This window comes from Cryptomeria japonica, chromosome 9 (genome assembly GCF_030272615.1).
Source record: "Cryptomeria japonica chromosome 9, Sugi_1.0, whole genome shotgun sequence".
Taxonomy (NCBI): Eukaryota; Viridiplantae; Streptophyta; class Pinopsida; order Cupressales; family Cupressaceae; genus Cryptomeria; species Cryptomeria japonica.
The window spans coordinates 184284366-184301590 of NC_081413.1; the positions used below are offsets into that span (position 1 = coordinate 184284366).

Below are 17225 nucleotides of genomic sequence, written 5' to 3' on the forward strand. Positions count from 1 at the left end.
TTCGTTCACCCCCTCCCCTACACCCAGCTCCCCCCTCTCAATATATCTATGTGCTTAACAATAACGTCAAAAAATAGTCTCAAGCACTTTCATATCTTTGTCATTGCACTAAGTCTTATTTGTCCTATTCTAAAATGCATGGTTATTTCTTTGAGAAATTGCTCTTGAATGATGCAGGAAATCCCCATTCCCGAAACAACCTTAAAATAATATATAAAAATGAGCATAAGATAACATCTATCGAAAATGTAAGAAAGAAACAAAATCTGTCACAGAAATACAATGTTTGAAACAAATGCCATAGACATATTCAGCTCAAAATTAGTCCTCAATTACAATTTCGACATGCTAAAAATGCACTCAAAAGTGGTAGTGGTAGTTAGCAACATCTAAAACAATTTGAGAATATATGGCCAATGCAGGCCCAACGCTGCAAGATATTATAGGGTTGGTCTCTTGTTGAGCAAACAATGACTAATTAAAAACTAAGAGAACCATCTAGCAATGCACCATCTATTCATAGCCATGCATCAAAGACAGATTTATGGAACTTAGCTGTAGGTAGAAACACACAAAATGGTCAACTTGCACTGTGTTATGACAAGATTATCTTTTATTAACAAAAGGATTTTTAAAAGTATATCTTATTGTTTCATTTATCAAAAAACTAAAACCAAAAAATATTTAAATGAAAAATAGAATGAACATAAACTAACTAAAAGAACACTTGAAAACACTGCTATCAGATTGACTGCAAATATAAAAATTAATAGAAAAGAAGTTCTGAATGAACACCGGGAAGGGCCTAATAAGATTAACACACCTTTCAAATTTTTATGTTAAGATTTCAGAATAGCTTTTATTTTGAACTCAAACCATATAAAATGTATCAGAATTAAATTTACACAAAGCAATCTATCAATATAAAACTCTATTTAGAATAGCAGCAACCATGCCCTGCAGTAAAACCACCACCACTTCATCTTAATGACAAATTTTATTATATCATCAACTGTGGCTCTTAATATAAAAAGGAAAAAGTTAAAAAAGAAAAGAATAAGAAATAAAAAGAGGAGAAAAGGCCTTTCCAATCTGTTCCATTTACACAGATGTCACCATCTCAACCCAGAAACTACCCTCAAGTCACACAGCCTTCTTTTCTGAAGGAATAAAAGAAGTGATAAAATCTTTTGTGATTACTCCATAGAGAGGACAATCAAATTAGCTAGAAATCTGCAAGGAAATGGCTGGACAATTTTGGCTATGAACAGGCTTCTCATCCAACTTCTTTACTTTTGGTTGGATATGTGTCTCCAATTAATCACAAGTACACTCCAATAATCATAGTTTCAATTAATTAAACACGTATCAGAATAAGCTAAAGATAGACGCAAAAGAAAAAGAATTTGAAATATACTCCTAAGTCGATAGCAGGTGTTCTTCAGCAGAATTTATAACATTTTCATCATGCACTATAACAAGCAAAGAAAAAATTTGAAACACGTTTTTACCACAAACAGCTACACATATGATAAGAGGATGTCCTCTACGCATTAGCTCCACCTGCATTGTCTTTGAATTGATAGGTGTGTCTCTCCCATCAGTCCCAATCACACCCTACATAAATCCTTGCTCAATATTGCACAAGGGAAAGAAAAGAACCATTGATTATGTTAATAAAACAAAAGAAAAAATAAACTATACTCTGAGTAGAAGCATAACATAAAAAATTCAACATAAACTACTAAATTGATAGGGGATGTTCTTCACTAAAACTTACAAGATTTTCATCAGGCGTTATCACAGATTCACAAGCAAAGGAAACTTTTGAAACACATTTTTACCACAAATAACTACAGATATCCAGTGGTGGGCATCCTCTGCACATTAGTAATAACCACAAAGCAACCTGAAACAATAGTTCGACCACAAAAAGATTCTAGATCTTAAGCAGATAGATTAGTCTCAGTCATGAATAGAACTTCAACATTTACAGAATCAAGTAAACCTAAAAATTCATATTGATGCTCATATTTAAATTAGAACCCTAACTGCTAAACAACTAATAGCCAAAACAAATTATTAATTACTGTAAGTCTGAATTTGATTGCAAGTTGTCTCAATGTAAAATATGGATAAGTTAAAGATTAAATTTTGCTTGATTATCATTGGTACATAGGACAAAAATTAATTAAAACAATAAAAACAAAAACCCAACCTTGCTTAAATTACCTTTGGAGAATTAATCCAGACAGGACCATACAAAAATGGCAAAAAAATGGAGTAAAGAACTATCACAAGATGCTCTCCTCGTCATTTTCAATCAGAGAATTGATTATAATCGCTTTTCTCTTCTTTCCTGCTGGGCAAGCATACTCCAAGTTCCATAAAGTGTTCATCTCCTTTTGCTTTTCCCATTCTCCACCTCCTCCTCTATCTTTCTGGAACCATACAGGCTGCCTGCAAAATAGCTCAATGTCATTAAAGGTCCATGACATTACAAGGGCCTGAACAATACCCCTACCAGTATATAGGAAGTGATTCACACTTTACATAAGATTAATCAAGTCAATGGCATGGTTTTGCTATCTAAAAACTCAAAAAACACTTATTGGAAACTGAAAACAAAACCTGTTTCCCTTTTTTTGATGCATGTCTGATACAAAGGACCTGTTATAGTGCGAACAAATATTCCCAGTTTGCTTAATTTAGCACCGCCATTGATCTCTACAAGAACATTGCCATTGCTTGAAATAATGATATAGCTTGCATTTCTCACTTTTCTTGCAACAATCTTGGAGATAAACTAGGTTGCTTTATTGTAGTTAACACATATTTGAAGGTTCTTGACAGCTCTGATAGTTATTGCAGGAGACATGTTTTAACAATCCAAATGCAATGAGCGATCTCTCAAAATGGTGGCAGAGAAATAATTGTTCTTTTTCCTCCTCCACATCATTCAGTACATGTTTTGAATCTGGATGTTACCCTGCTAGTTTCATCTCCCAAGAAAATTCCTCCAACTTCGCATAATTTCTGGCATTTGTGGGTGCAATGTCTCCTATACAAAAAGAATGTACAATTTTTTGGACTTCAATCCAACTACATCCTGCTATCTTATTAATTCCTCTATCTTTCATCAACCTCCTTAGCTTTTGAGCATCATCCCACCTGCTTATTTCTGCATTGATGCTTGACAGAAGGACATAGGGTGCAGCATTTTTAGAATCCATCGCAAAAAGGAGATCTGCTGCATATACTCCAAGTCCTATATTCTTGTGCAATTTACAAGCGCCAAGCAAACACTTCCAAACAACCATGGCAGGTTTAACTGGCATTTTGATGATAAAGTTTAAAGTTTCCTCAAGATAACCAGCACGGCCAAGAAGATCAACCATGCATACATAATGATCCATTGTAGGCATAATACAATACAAGTTGCTCATGCCATTGAAGTACTTGCAGCCCTCATTCACTAAACCTGCATGGCTGCATGCAAATAAAACACAGATAAAACTCACATGGTCAATGCATGTTCCTGAGTGATATATTAGATCAAAGAGTTCAAGCGCATCCTTGTGAAATCCGTGCATTGCATATCCTGCAATCATTGCACTCCATGAGAAAGCATCTGGTTCAGACATTTCATCAAACATTTGGCGTGCCTTCTGTATGCTTCCACATTTTGCATACATATCTACCAGGGCACTTGCAACTACAACATTTGACGAAAATCCACCTTCAACTGTGCTTTGATGGATGTCCATACCTTGTTCAAGGACTCCTAGTTTTGCACAGGCTGTAATAATGCTAGCAAAGGTAAACTGATCTGGTTGGACACCTAACAATTGCATTTTCTTCAAAGTCCTAAAGGCCTTCCTAACATCCCCATTATGTGCATAGCCTGCAATCATAGCAGTCCATGACACCACATTTCTTTGTGGCATATTGTCAAACACTTCCTGTGCTTTCTTCATGCTACCACATCTTGCATACATGTCTACCAGAGCACTCGAAACTACAACATCTGAACATAAATTGTTTTCCATCATGGTTCGATGGATATTTATACCCTCTTCCAAATTTCCTATTTTGGCACAGGCAGGGAGGATGCTGGCAAAAGTAAACTGATCAGGTTGGACAGCTGCCAATTGCATTTTCTTAAATATCTCCAAGGACTTTTGAATAGAACCATTATGCACATATCCAGTTATCATCGTGTTCCATGAGACCACATTTCTTTGCGGCATATCATCAAACACTTTCTGTGCTTTCTGCATGCTTCCACTTTTTGCATACATGTCTATCAGGGCGCTCGCAACTACAACATTGAAACAAAAACCGTTTTCAATTATGCCTTTATGGATGCATAAACCCTGTTCTAATGCTCCTATTCCGGCACAGGCTGGGAGGATGCTGGCAAAGGTGAAGTGATCGGGTAGAATACCTGCAAATTGCATTTCTTTAAAAGTCTCGAAAGCCTTTTCAGAAAGCTCATTCTGTACATATCCTGCGATCATGGCGTTCCATGAGACTATATCTCTTTGAGGCATATTACCAAACACTTTCCATGCCTTCTGCATGCTTCCACATTTTGCGTACATGTCTATAAGGGCACTAGCAACTAAAGGATCCGAAAAAATCCCGTTTTCCATTATGCTTTGATGCATACCCATGCCCTGTTCCAAAACCCCTATTTTAGCACAGGCTGTGATGATGCTGGCAAAGGTGAAGTGATTAGGTTCGAAACCTGCCAACTGCATTTCTTTAAAAGTCTCCAAGGCTTCTTCAATAAAACCATTCTGTGCATATCCTGCAATCATCGCATTCCATGACACCACATTTCTTTGAGGCATTTCTCTAAAAAGCCCTAAAGCCGCATCTACAGCACCATTTTGTGCATGTACTGCAATCATTGTATTCCATGAAACCACGTCTCGTCGTGGCATTTGTTTAAAAAGATTAAGAGCCTCGTCTAGAACCCCATATTGTGCACATCCTGCAATTATTGTATTCCATGAAACCACATCTCGTAGAGGCATTTCTTTGAAAAGCCTTAAAACCTCATCAAAAGGACCATTTTGTGCATACCCTGCAATCATCACATTCCAAGTCACCACATTTCTTTTAGGCATTTTGTCAAACACTTCGCGTGCCTTCTGTATGCTTCCACATTTCGCATACATATCTATGAGTGCACTCCCTACTACAACATCTGATAAAAGTGTGCTCTCAATTACTATTTGATGGATACCCATACCCTTATCCAAATCGCGTATTTCGGCACAGATGGGGAGGATGCTGGAGAAGGTGAACCGATCGGGTTGAACGCCTGATCGTCGCATTACGTGAAACACTGCCAATGCCTCGTGAGGATACCCACATCGTCGGTAAGCTGCAATCATCAAATTCCATGAGACGCAGTCTTGTTCTGACATTTTGTCAAACACTTTGCGAGCTTCAACTAAACTACCGCACTTAACATACAGGTTGATCAAGTTGTTTTGGAAAAATGTGGGGGTAGTAACTGCAACTTCCCTGTGTGTAGTAAGCACATTTTGTGGCGCCTCCTTCAACCGACCCTCTCTAGACAATGCTCTGAGTTTGAGATTGAGATGAGCAGAGAATGGAAATGCATGAATATAATTGAAGTGGATTGTGTTGTTGCTCACTGTAAATCTACTTCTGCTACAGTCACAACCAAACATTATTACCGCCCTCGTCCTCAAACAAACTATTATTGCCATTTATTGATTCAATGTGAATCGAACCTCATCCAATACGTGGCTTGCCATTGCTACTATTGTTTTCTTGAAACTTCAATTTCCGATGCTGAATTTCAACTGCTCTGCAATTTTCATTTTCTAGTTGCCCCCCCTGATTTTAAAGCTAAACTTCAATTTTCTTGGAGAATCTCCAGACGTTTATATCTTTAGGTTTTAATGTCTTCAGTGGGTTTCTGGCGAAGGCCATGTTTTATTGAATCTGGCACAGCCATATAAACTGGCAACGCGTCCATTTCATGGCAGTAATTGTGTATGAATCGCAGCTGCAGATTGTTTGGTTTGGATGTCTTTAATGTTGTATTTTGGGTTTCTTCTTCATTTGTGGTTTTTTGTATTGATCATGTAAAAGAGAATACAATAAAAAAATGAAATAGCAGTCTATCTACCAGCTCATCATACAAACATATGAACAAGACTGTTCCGCTGAATTAAACAGCTCACTAAACATGACAGTTAATATATATATATATAATTAACAATAGTTGATAACCTTTAATTGGGAATATTTAATTAACAATAGTTGATAACCTTTAATTGGGAAGGTTGGGTTTCTAAAAGATGCCATAATAATTATATATTAATAATAATAAGATATTTGCAAAGATATCATATTCATTGAGGTTAATTAGGATTAGTATATAAGAAAAGATTAATTTAGATTAATTATTGATGATATGTGGGTTTATGTAATTCTAAATTATATGTCATTTTAAAAAAGAAAATATAAAGTGGATGGGAATACTTGACTTGATGATTGAAGAATGAATAATTTTAGTGTACATTTAAATTTGACTAACAATTGTGTAGTAAGTGACATCTTTTTGTTTGTGCAAGACTTATGTTTTGTATGTGTAATGGTGAGGAAAAATTAGGGTTTCACCAATTAAGATAATAAAACCATTTATCTTACCTAAGGGGTCATTATATTAAAAGAGGGGGTGAATCCAATAGATCTAGCCACAATTCAATTGGAAAAAAGGTTGAGGATATTGATGAGATTTACCAATTTGTTATCTCCTCTTTTTGAGTTGAAATTCGGATGTGAATTGTGAAATCAGTGCAAGACAAGGGATAATTGAGATGAAACAGTGAAAACAGATTGCTACAGGTATCCAATAGAGCCACTGATAGGGATTGGGCAAGAGAAGAGAATTAGAACCTGTTCCTAAAAGTTTAGGCCTTTTTTTTAGGTTCGAGTAGTAGAGATTCGCCCTAATCCTTAAATTTTCACTCCGTCGAAATTTGAACATGTTTGTCGTTGTCAACTTTGTCAAAATCTCTTAGTGCAACTCCTAAGTCAATTCCCTATACACAGAAAGAGAGGAAAAGGGTTGTGGATAGGGGTTTGCCTTAGGTCAAATCCCGATTTAGGAATTAACCTTGAATTGAATAATGTAAATACTAAATTAAATGGTAGGAGATATACCTCATATCTGCAATGGTTGATAGAAAGATTGATGATACAATGTGTTGGAATGTTATCATTGATGCTTATGGCAACATGAGCTTAATGCTCTTGGATAGTTTTTTGGATAGTCCAACAAGCTGGACTATATATACATGAGTCTTATTATGGTTTGCACTCCTCCGTAGTTATTTGTACTGGTATGTGGTTTTGACACTGATTCTATTGATGCCTAAGGTACCTATATTCAAGATTTCATATGTTTGCATGAAAAGGTTTGAAAGATACTCGGTCTAAAATCCTTGTCTGGCAGTTTATTTGTTTTTTTGACACAGGATAGTTAGCTCAAGGAGTCCACATTTTGTCAAACGATCATATTTTGCTTTATGGTTTTGCAACAAGACTAAGGATAGTTCACAGCATGTAATTTCCAGTGGACATCATCTTGCATCATGTTTTTGCCGACTTATGTGGATGATTTGTGTAGCAAGTAAAATGTGCTTTTGGACCAACTCAATTATTGGAATGAAGGATATGCAAACAATATGAATCAATATGGATCGATATATATGTATGATTTTTAGTGCAAGTAGTACTAATAGTGATAATATACATTGATATGTGATAGAAGAGTTGATAAAGTGTGTAGAATCTATTTACTGAGCCCAATTGGAATTGTACTTCATGCATGTCTAAGATGCAAGTATAACAATTCCTTTTGTAACTATTTTTGGGCAGTAAGCCCTTCAGCAATGAGTCTTATATAGGTAGTGAGCCCTCCAGTAGTGATCCATGCAGTGAGCACTATTGTAATATTTTGTAACCAGTTATAAGATATTAAGAGTTAACCCTCTCTATGATTTTTCCCTTATAGGTTTCCATGCAAAAATACTGGTGTCAAGTGTTATGTGTTGCTTTCATATTTTACTTCCCTTTTATTGCAATTAATTATGTTATGCGGATGGTTATTTAAAAATTGTAATACATTTAAGGGAATACTGATTCACCCCCCCTCTTAGTATTTTCGAATGTTCAACAGTTGGTATTAGAGCTTGTCCTTTGAAGGATCCTAACAGCATGAAGGAAATCTTGTAGGTTGAACATATGGCACCTAAATCTATCCCAAGAGAATTTCTAAGAGAATGTCAACTTGATAAAAATGGAGAACTTAAGGTAGCTCTTGAAGATCTTGAAAATACAGAAAATGAGAATAGAGATCTAAAAGAAAACATCAAAGAAGCAAATAAATGCATCAAGAAGCTAAGGGAACAGATCAAGAAATTCAAAGAAAGACATAAGGTGGTTAGTGAAGAATTAAAACAATCAAATGACATGATTGTGAATCTGAAGACCCAAGTTGAAGAAGGAAAAACGCTAAGGATTGTCTAAATGGTATAATCGAAGGAAAAGAAGAGGAATGCAAGAAAGTGGAACAAGAAGTAGTAACCCTAAGATCAAATTTGGAGAAAACAAAGAATCAGGAAGACAATTCAAAATGAGTGCTACGAAGCTTGATGAGATGTTAGCTATACAGAAGACTCTGAAAGACATGAGTGGATTAGCATTTGAAGTTGGTGAATGCTCACATCAGAAAACCAAAGAAAAAATCAAAGCCAAGTCAATTGAGAAGACAAAACCTACCCAGACTACTAAAGGAAAGCAAATCCAGAATCAAAAAGAAAAACCCCTTGTCAAGCAGCCTAATGGTCAAAGGTACTTTTCTTTTAATGGTTATTGTTTTTCATGCAATATATTTGGACATAAATCCATAGAATGTACTTCTAGTCAGTGTTTTGCTTGCAAAAAGTCTAGTCATAAATCTAGCCAGTGCAAAAGCCAGATTATGAACAGCTATGGAAGAATTAGTTCCTTCAATGGTCGCTATTATGCATGTAATGATTTTGGTCATAATTTTAATCTATGCAGATCTAGATTGAACAAAGGAAATATGAGACAAAGGAATGACAAGTGCTACAATTGTAATAAGTTTCGACATCTTGTGATGTTTTGCAGAAACAAAAGTATAAAGAAAGATAATCCAGTGAAAAGAGATGAATCTATGAAGAATATTATTGTGGAAGAAGTTAAAAATGAGATGAAAAAGATTTGGAAGAAGAAAGAATATGTCATTGCACCTAACTATGGTGTAGAAAGTTCTTCCAAAAATTAAGTTAAAGAGATTTGACTTAGGGGGAGCTAAAATAAAGATAATTATCCCCTGTCGAAGAATGTGATGTTATTATTATGGCATGAAGATATGATGTTAAGAATGATGGAATTCATCTTTTGGCAAAGATTGTGGTAAGAAACACTGAAGTGCGGTGATTTGTGGTACATTTTTTGGTGATTGTGACAAACAAACTTATTGATATCTTTTTCACAAAACATTTATTGCATGCACTGGCAAGTTGGATGTACTCTTAAAATAAAAAAAAATTAAGTCATTTCATTCATTCAAAGCCAAAGGAGATAAAGAGAGCAAGGAAAACAAGTGTGAAATTTTTTGGTGAAGTGCAATGAGCCCCATCCCAAGTTCATGTGATACCCTAACAAGTCAACCAAGGATAATCCGTTGGGTGCACTGCCAACTATTCCATATCGAGTTTTATCGACTAAGGATGTTACAACATTTATACATGTTTGTTGAGTCCTAAAATTTCTTCTAAGGCATAGCCTTATGAGAAGTTCATTGGGCAAGGGACCCATTGTTCCTCAATGAACAACCTTTGGGATTTTACAAGTCAACTCTTCATTTATACAAAGGGAAAAGAGAGAGAGAGAAAAATTGAAAAACAAACAAGCTAACTAAAATGATACGCCATAACTTGAAACTTTTGGTGCACAATAAACCATACATGAAATGCACGATTTAAAGGTTGAATTTTTTTTAAACCATTATATGTAAAGAGAATTCACAAGAAGCACAATGTAATTCAAATACAGCTAATACCGAAATGAAAGAGTTTGAGACATGATTCGAATAATAGAAGTTATGTTTGATATTGCTAAAAGCTTATACATATTCATTAAATCGGTTATTTCCTCAAAATGACATAAAGCACTATCTCATGAAACATAAACAAACATATGAAAAGGCCGAGAAATTGGCACAATTCAATTATCAAACTTCCAACGAAGAATAATGCTAAAGTCTGAGTTACAAGGCTAAAACTTTTTTTTTTCTGTGTGTGAATCCCCTCAAATGATATCAAAACTATCTTTTATATCTTCATCAAAGATGGACGTAGATCTCCAAATAACAACTTGGACCTTCTCCCATTACGTGAATGGACCCCCCTTCTATTTATGCATCCTGTCCCTTTCTCATGTTATGATTACCGTTTCAACTGTTTGAACAGAAAGGTTTTGCAAATCAACTTGCATTGCCTTTGAGTGATCCTCTTCTGTTGGATGACACATTTATGCTTTTCACAAGCTTTGGCTCTTTCCAAAATTGTGCCCCGTTGATATGTTTTCTTGTTCAGATGATGAGACGTGTGGTAGTGAAGCAAAACTCCTTGCTCTACTATTCTCCTCCTTTCAAAGGCCCACGGGTGAGACATGTGGCACATAGGCGAGAAAACTTGGTGTGTCTGCCTTCCTCCCTTAGAGAAACTCCACCTACTTGATGCATGACGGTTCTAACTTGAAATAGGCAGGCCCCCTTTAAGGTTGAAACAAAAGTGTCGAAAGAGCACATGTGATAGCATAGTAGAGCCCGACGAGAGTGAAAGAAAAGAGCCTCCTCAAAACCTTGCTCGCTTGACGCGTGGTGGTATAAGGAAAAGACCACAAACAAAAGAATTTATTCAAATGATAAAATGGAAGAATACAATCATGGAAACCTCACTAATATATGGAATAAAGAATCAACCAATGACAAATTTGAATTGAATCTCGAGTACAAAGCCCTAGTAGAAAATAAGTTGTATGTCTGGAATCGATTTCCCTTTTTCTGTTATGATGACAAATGGGTGTGTATGAAAATTAGTAGATTTCATGATGAATTTGTGTGGTTAGACCAACCTTGTATGATAATAAGGGAAGTGATTGAATAAATTATTGGTTTATGTTCTACTGGATCAGTTTCTGTAACGAGGGAAATAAAGAATACTATTGTGGCTAACTTAACTGGTGCTACCCTAGATGGAAGAGCTATGTCAGTTAGTACAATTACTAACCCTATAGTGAAGTATGCATCATTGATGATTGGAAACAATTTATTTCACTCATAGAGAGAACTATGTATCAACAACAACTATCAATGTAGCACAACTATCAATGTAGCCTATGAGATAGTGATGAAAAATAAAAATTCTGATCTATGTGAATTGTTAAGGCAATAGTTTCTGGAAAACTTAAAGCAGTCAAAAGAAAAGAAACATAATTTTTGGTATGGCTCATTAGCCTTGTGCATATTGTTCTACTTTTTGGGTGAACTTTTAGGTTATAAGAATGTAGGTTGGGTTTCCAGTAAACCAATGGCACATTAGATACATGAGTACATGAATAGGTTTAAGGATCTAACAGTGGAAGAAGAAGCTTTCATTGCTTTCTTTGTTGTATTTCAACAACGGATGCAAAAGAGAGAAAGAATTCCCAAAAGGCTTGTTGAAAAATATCAAAATGATATCACCTTTTTTATAACTACAGATGAATGCATTATGGAGGTGGTAGAGCCTAGAACTAAGTGGATACCAACTTTTGCATACCGACTCTTGGATATGAAGTGTCAGAAGAAGATATAATTGGTCTAGCTGAAGTTCTTTTGAGAAATCCTAAAGATGAAACCCAAGAAAGGCACAACACATTTGAAGAGAAACCCAAAGAAGTGCATATGGAACATATGAAGCCTGTCATTGTCAAGAGGGTCTAGAAGCAGATTGATGAAATGGCTAGAGCAGTTGACCTTTCCCAAGAAAATATTGATCGAAAGAGATAGGAAGAAAGTCATGCAACAAGCTCCAAGAGAACTAGAATCTCCTCCTCTCCATGTACACTTGTGTCCTCCGGAACCATCATGTCTACCTCAGAGAAGAAGAAGAAGAAAGCTCATGTAGAGGAAAGACTTTGTTGGCATCTAAGGATAAGTCCGAAAAAAGGAAGAAAGGAACAACCTCTTCCTCTACTCCAAGGAGAGTAAAGAAAAACGCTAATAAACAGAAGTCTTCAGAAGAAGAGGAATCAAAAGAAGAAGAATAAAAAATAGAAACAAAGTATGAATAAAAAGAAGAATTTGTGACTCTGAAGGGTAAACAAGAGCATCTTGTAGAATCTTTAGATGAGGAAAATATTGAAGTTGTAAAAGAAAAATGTGTACTTCGAGAAAGAAAGAAAGAAGAAAAGGAGAAGAAAGCTAAGAAAAAAAGAAGCCTCTAAAGTTGGACACTTTGTTCAACTATATGGTGATAGATGATAAGATGGAAGAGGTTGGTGAAATGTATAAAAAAAATATGAGATAGACAAGGCAACAATTGTTGAGACATTTGTAAAATATTTTAATAATCTAGAAGCATATATGGAAACTTTCAATAATGATATTCCTAATGATTTATGGAGTGTGTTGTCAAAATTGAGACAGGAAACAATAGATGATGTAGAAAAGATTAAGCGGCATGCCTTACAAATGATGGGTGCAATCTTATCTGAAGAGGATAAAGCTATATTAAAGCAATTTTATTCAAATGAACTTAGATAAAAAAAAGGAGAGATGTTTTGATGTGCAGGGATAAGGAAGTTTTTTAGAAGCTACAAAGAGAGCTAGTTGAAGCTCTGCAGGATATGGCAAAAAAATCTTGGAATGTTCTCAAACAAGAATGATGACATCAATGCCCATGTTTAACATGAGCCTCTAGATGAATATCAAGACAAGATTGCAGTCGAGGATACTATTATGGGTGAGACACTTCTTCCTCCTCTGGAAATCACATAAGTTATGACAAAGGATGAGCGAATTGATATGACAATTGCCCTTGATATTCCTAAAGGAGAAAATTATGAAGGTAAGGAACATACAACTAGTGATGAGGAAGAAATTAAAATTGAGAAACAAGATAAAGGAGAGAAAAACGATGCAAAAGAAAAATAGGAAACTGAAAGAGAGAATATTGAAAAGGAAAAAGAAAGGAAAGAGGACAAGGAAAGAAAAGAGAAACAGAAAGAAATGGAAGCCAATACTCCCTTCGATAGTACTGAAGATCCCTTGGATAACTTACTTAATATGCAGTTAAATTTTCAACCTATTACTCATCCTAAGGTACTCTTTGATTTAGGCAAGATGGATCCTATGGACATGTTTTAGTTGGGAGATGCATTTATTACATCTGCTAGAAAGGATTTGATGAATGAGAAACAAAAGAAAGAAAAGTTGCCTGAGGAAGTAGTTGAAGAGATATGCAGTGTTAATCTTAGCAACAATATTGACCTTCTCTTTCAGGTGCAAAAAAAATCAAATTGCTAATGGATTTGTTCAAAGTTTTTTCTTCCAGTCTTAAAGATGTTGTGTTAAAAGAAATTGAAAAAGAAAAAGAAAAGAAGTTAATTGAGATTAAAGGTAGGTGTGTTGTTGCACACAAAAGATTTCTTGAACTTATGTCTAAAGGAAAAGCATACCTTAAAGAGGCTAAATTCTTATATCATTACAATTTGCAATGGCCTGATGCCACCAAAAGCATAAGACAAGAGATAGATTGTATTTAGTCTCAGATCAATGCAACCTATCACAACTTTGATCTGGAACAAGATCTGGTTGGTTCCACTAGACCCACCATTAAGGAATTGCACAAAAGGTTCTTTGAGTTACAACAACAAAGGGAAAACATAATTCTTCCTCTTGGTCATCTCTGATATTTAATCAATGAACACACGTATCTCTAGTCTCTCATGCCCTTCTGAAAATTGATCAAATTGATCAATCTGAACTGGCCCCTACCTCTATTGAAAAAGAAGAAAACATGCTAAAAACATTGGATATTCATAATAGTTTTCTTGATGATGTTGTCTAGGATGGGATGGAAATAAGGATGCCTGGAAGACATATCTGTAGAAGATCAAAGGCTCAACATCCGATTGAGAATCTTTTTGTTTGCAAAAGTATGTAATTTTTTTTATTGTACACTCTTTTTGTATTTTACTTAGGGGGGGCATTTCATTCATTTTTCTCTAGAATTCTTGTTGTATACACCCTTTGTCTTTGATGTCAAATGGGGATACATAAGGAAGTTTTGGTAATTTTGGGAGATGTAAGGGGATATATATGGTAACAATTTTGTGCATGTTACCATCAATGACAAAGGGGGAGAATGTTGGAATGTGGTCATTGATGCTCATGGCAACATGAGGTTAATGTTCTTGGACAATTTTTGGGATGGTCCAACAAGTTGGACTATAAATACATGTCCTATTTTTGTCTGCACTCCTTCGCGGATTTTTGTACCGGTATGCAGTTTTGATAGTAAGTTTGTTGATGCTTGAGGTATCTATATTCAAGATTTCATATGTTTGCATGAAAAGGTTTGAAAGATACTTTGTTTGGAATCCCTATCCGACAATTACTTTGTTTCTCCAACACAGGATAGATAGCTTAAGGAGTCAACATTTTATTAGATGATCACATTTTTCTTTGCAGTTGTGGGACAAGACTAAGGATAGTTCATAGCGTGTAATTTCTAGTGGACATTGTCTTGCATCATGTTTTCGCTGACTTATATGGATGATTTGTGTAGTATGTAAAGTGTGCTTTTGGACTGACTCAATTATTGGAATAATGGATATGCAACCGACATGAATCAAATATGGATTGATATACATGTATGATGTTTGGTGTGAGAAGTAGTAGTAGCAATATTAGTAGTGATAATATAGAGTGATATGTGATAGAAGAGTTGATGAAGTGTGTATAATTTTTTTACTAAGGCTAATTGGAACTGTACTCCATGCATGTTTAAGATGCAAGTATAACAATTTTGTTTGTATCTATTTTTGGGTAGTAAGCCCTCCAATAGTGAGCCATGTAGTGAGCACTATTGTAATATTTTTTAATTGGTTATAAGATATTGAGAGTTAACCCTCTCCATGATTTTTCCCTTATGGGTTTCCATGCAAAAATACTGGTGTCAAGTGTTATGTGTTGCTTTCATATATTACTTCCTTTTTACTGCAATTAATTATGTTATGTGGATGGTTATTTAAAGGTTTTAATCTTAGTATTTCGGATGTTCAACACAATGCTCTTTAAATATGATCACAAATATTGGATGTAATGGCATGACAAACACATGAACATAAAAGACCTAATCAAACACACATGCTTTCATGAATATTGATGTAACTTTGCTTCATGATTCTTAAATGATAAAATGTTACCTTGAATGTCTGAAAATGCTTGATGATGAATGCTTGAATGTGTGAGTGCTAGGTATGGAGTTTTAGATTGCTTCTAAGTCCAAAATGAATTGATAAGATGCCTTATATAGGGTTCCCTAGGTGAATTATCGATTAGGCCGACCTCGAATGATCAAGTGTAGTCACGAGGACTTAAATCCACCAGGGAAGGAGAGAGCCTGCCTAGATTCAAATTAGATCCTATTTAAGGGGGACCAGGGCATTTTGGGGTGTCCAAATACAAGACCGGAAACTCAAAAATTGGGGGAAGGTAACTCCATGATGGGGCCCACTCAATGGTGTCAATAGGTGACATCAAGGTTGGAGTAAAGCGACCAAAACAAACCTAGGGGAATGGAGATAGGACACGCTAAAGTAGGAGCACAAACATGGGGTTTATATTGTATCGATTACAATTTATGACGCTACAATATGGTATTAGTTTTTGTCTTGGGGTATTTTCCTCCTTGTTTTATAAAATTTACCTCTATTTTCTTTGATAAAAAGATTGATAATGCTTAGCTATATATGTTGGTGTGAAAAAGGTAAATTGCCTAATAATTTCTTATTAGGTCCTACTCACACTAGCATACTATTACCCTCCCCATTTCCGTGGCCATTTGTTCTCATATCATCAAAATAAGGAGTGTTCATTTAGTTTGGGCTTGTGTAAGTCTCATTTTTTGTCTTGTTGAAGTTTTTCTTGAACTGGAGCCTGTCGGTTGAACATCTTCTAAGTTCAAGGTTCAAGTTCAAGCGGAGTATGTTGTATTGCAGCTTGGTTTTAAAAGAGTTAAAGTTCTTTGTGACAATTTTCATTGAACTTTAACTATTGAACCTTTTCAAAAAGTTCAAGGTTCACGGTTCAAAGTTTCGAAAGTCGAGTCCTATTCTTGTAACATGTGAGCCGTGGCATTTTGGTGTCTTTATCTTGGTTTGTCCTTTTCTGTTCTTTTGAACTTGAACTTTTGAACCACTTCTTGGAGGATTCAACGTTCAAAGTTTGAGGTTCAAGGATCGATGGCTTTGGAGATAAAGAAGTGTCACATCAGCAGTAATCATATAAGGAATATTCCAGGTTTAAAAGGTGAACCTCGAGGGAATGAGTTGCGATGAAAGACCATACTTGAGAATAATCATTTAAGGGAAATATATGAGGGGAAAAGACTTGTAATTAATGATTGTCAGAATTAAGTCTTTTCGGAGTAATTTGGCATAGATAAGTATGCAGTTACAAATCATATTAAATTGTGTGACCGATTTTTAAGCCTGCCCTCAAGATTTGTTTTTTAAAATAATTACTCTGCCTTCTTCATTTGCCCAATTTGGTAAGTAGAGGATTTGCACAGATGATATTTTTTGTTCTCGACCCTTTGAATCCAGAGCTCTGCATGAAAGGTGAGTTAAAAAATTTCCTCTCACTCCTGTGATTTCATAAATTGAAAGCTTTATTTGGTAGTTCAATTGGTTCAGTTTGTTTCCCTTGTTGTTATTTTTTTGTTTGTAAATCCAAAATGAGACCCACATTGCCTAAGATAGACCAAAAGTTATGGTTAATTTGTTCCCTGCATGAATTAGGGGATACTTTTCTCCTGTTAGTAGATTTAGATGAATTTCATGAAAGGGCACAGAATTCTACTAGTTCTCCCTCA

At 35.4% G+C, this 17225-nt stretch overlaps 1 protein-coding gene across 6 annotated transcripts; it reads right to left on the bottom strand.

The window, feature by feature from the left end:
• Positions 1 to 978: 978 nt before the first annotated feature.
• Positions 979 to 6199, bottom strand: LOC131038202 (pentatricopeptide repeat-containing protein At3g09040, mitochondrial). 6 transcript variants are annotated; one of them, XM_057970592.2, is made up of 4 exons: positions 2632 to 6199; positions 2233 to 2460; positions 1781 to 1880; positions 979 to 1628 (listed from the first exon to the last, which is right to left on the bottom strand). In XM_057970592.2, exon 1 carries the CDS (start codon positions 5745 to 5747, stop codon positions 2985 to 2987), a length of 2763 nt encoding a protein of 920 aa, XP_057826575.2. In that variant the 5' UTR covers positions 5748 to 6199; the 3' UTR covers positions 979 to 1628; positions 1781 to 1880; positions 2233 to 2460; positions 2632 to 2984. The 6 variants fall into 6 exon arrangements, with proteins under 6 accessions (XP_057826575.2, XP_057826551.2, XP_057826545.2 ...); XM_057970568.2 differs by having other exon boundaries at positions 979 to 1880; XM_057970562.2 differs by having other exon boundaries at positions 979 to 1909.
• Between the last annotated feature and the right edge of the window lie 11026 nt (positions 6200 to 17225).

Coding starts and splice junctions, on each gene's coding strand:
- LOC131038202 (XM_057970592.2), bottom strand. CDS start 5,747: ATGGCAATAATAGTTTGTTTGAGGACGAGGGCGGTAATAATGTTTGGT.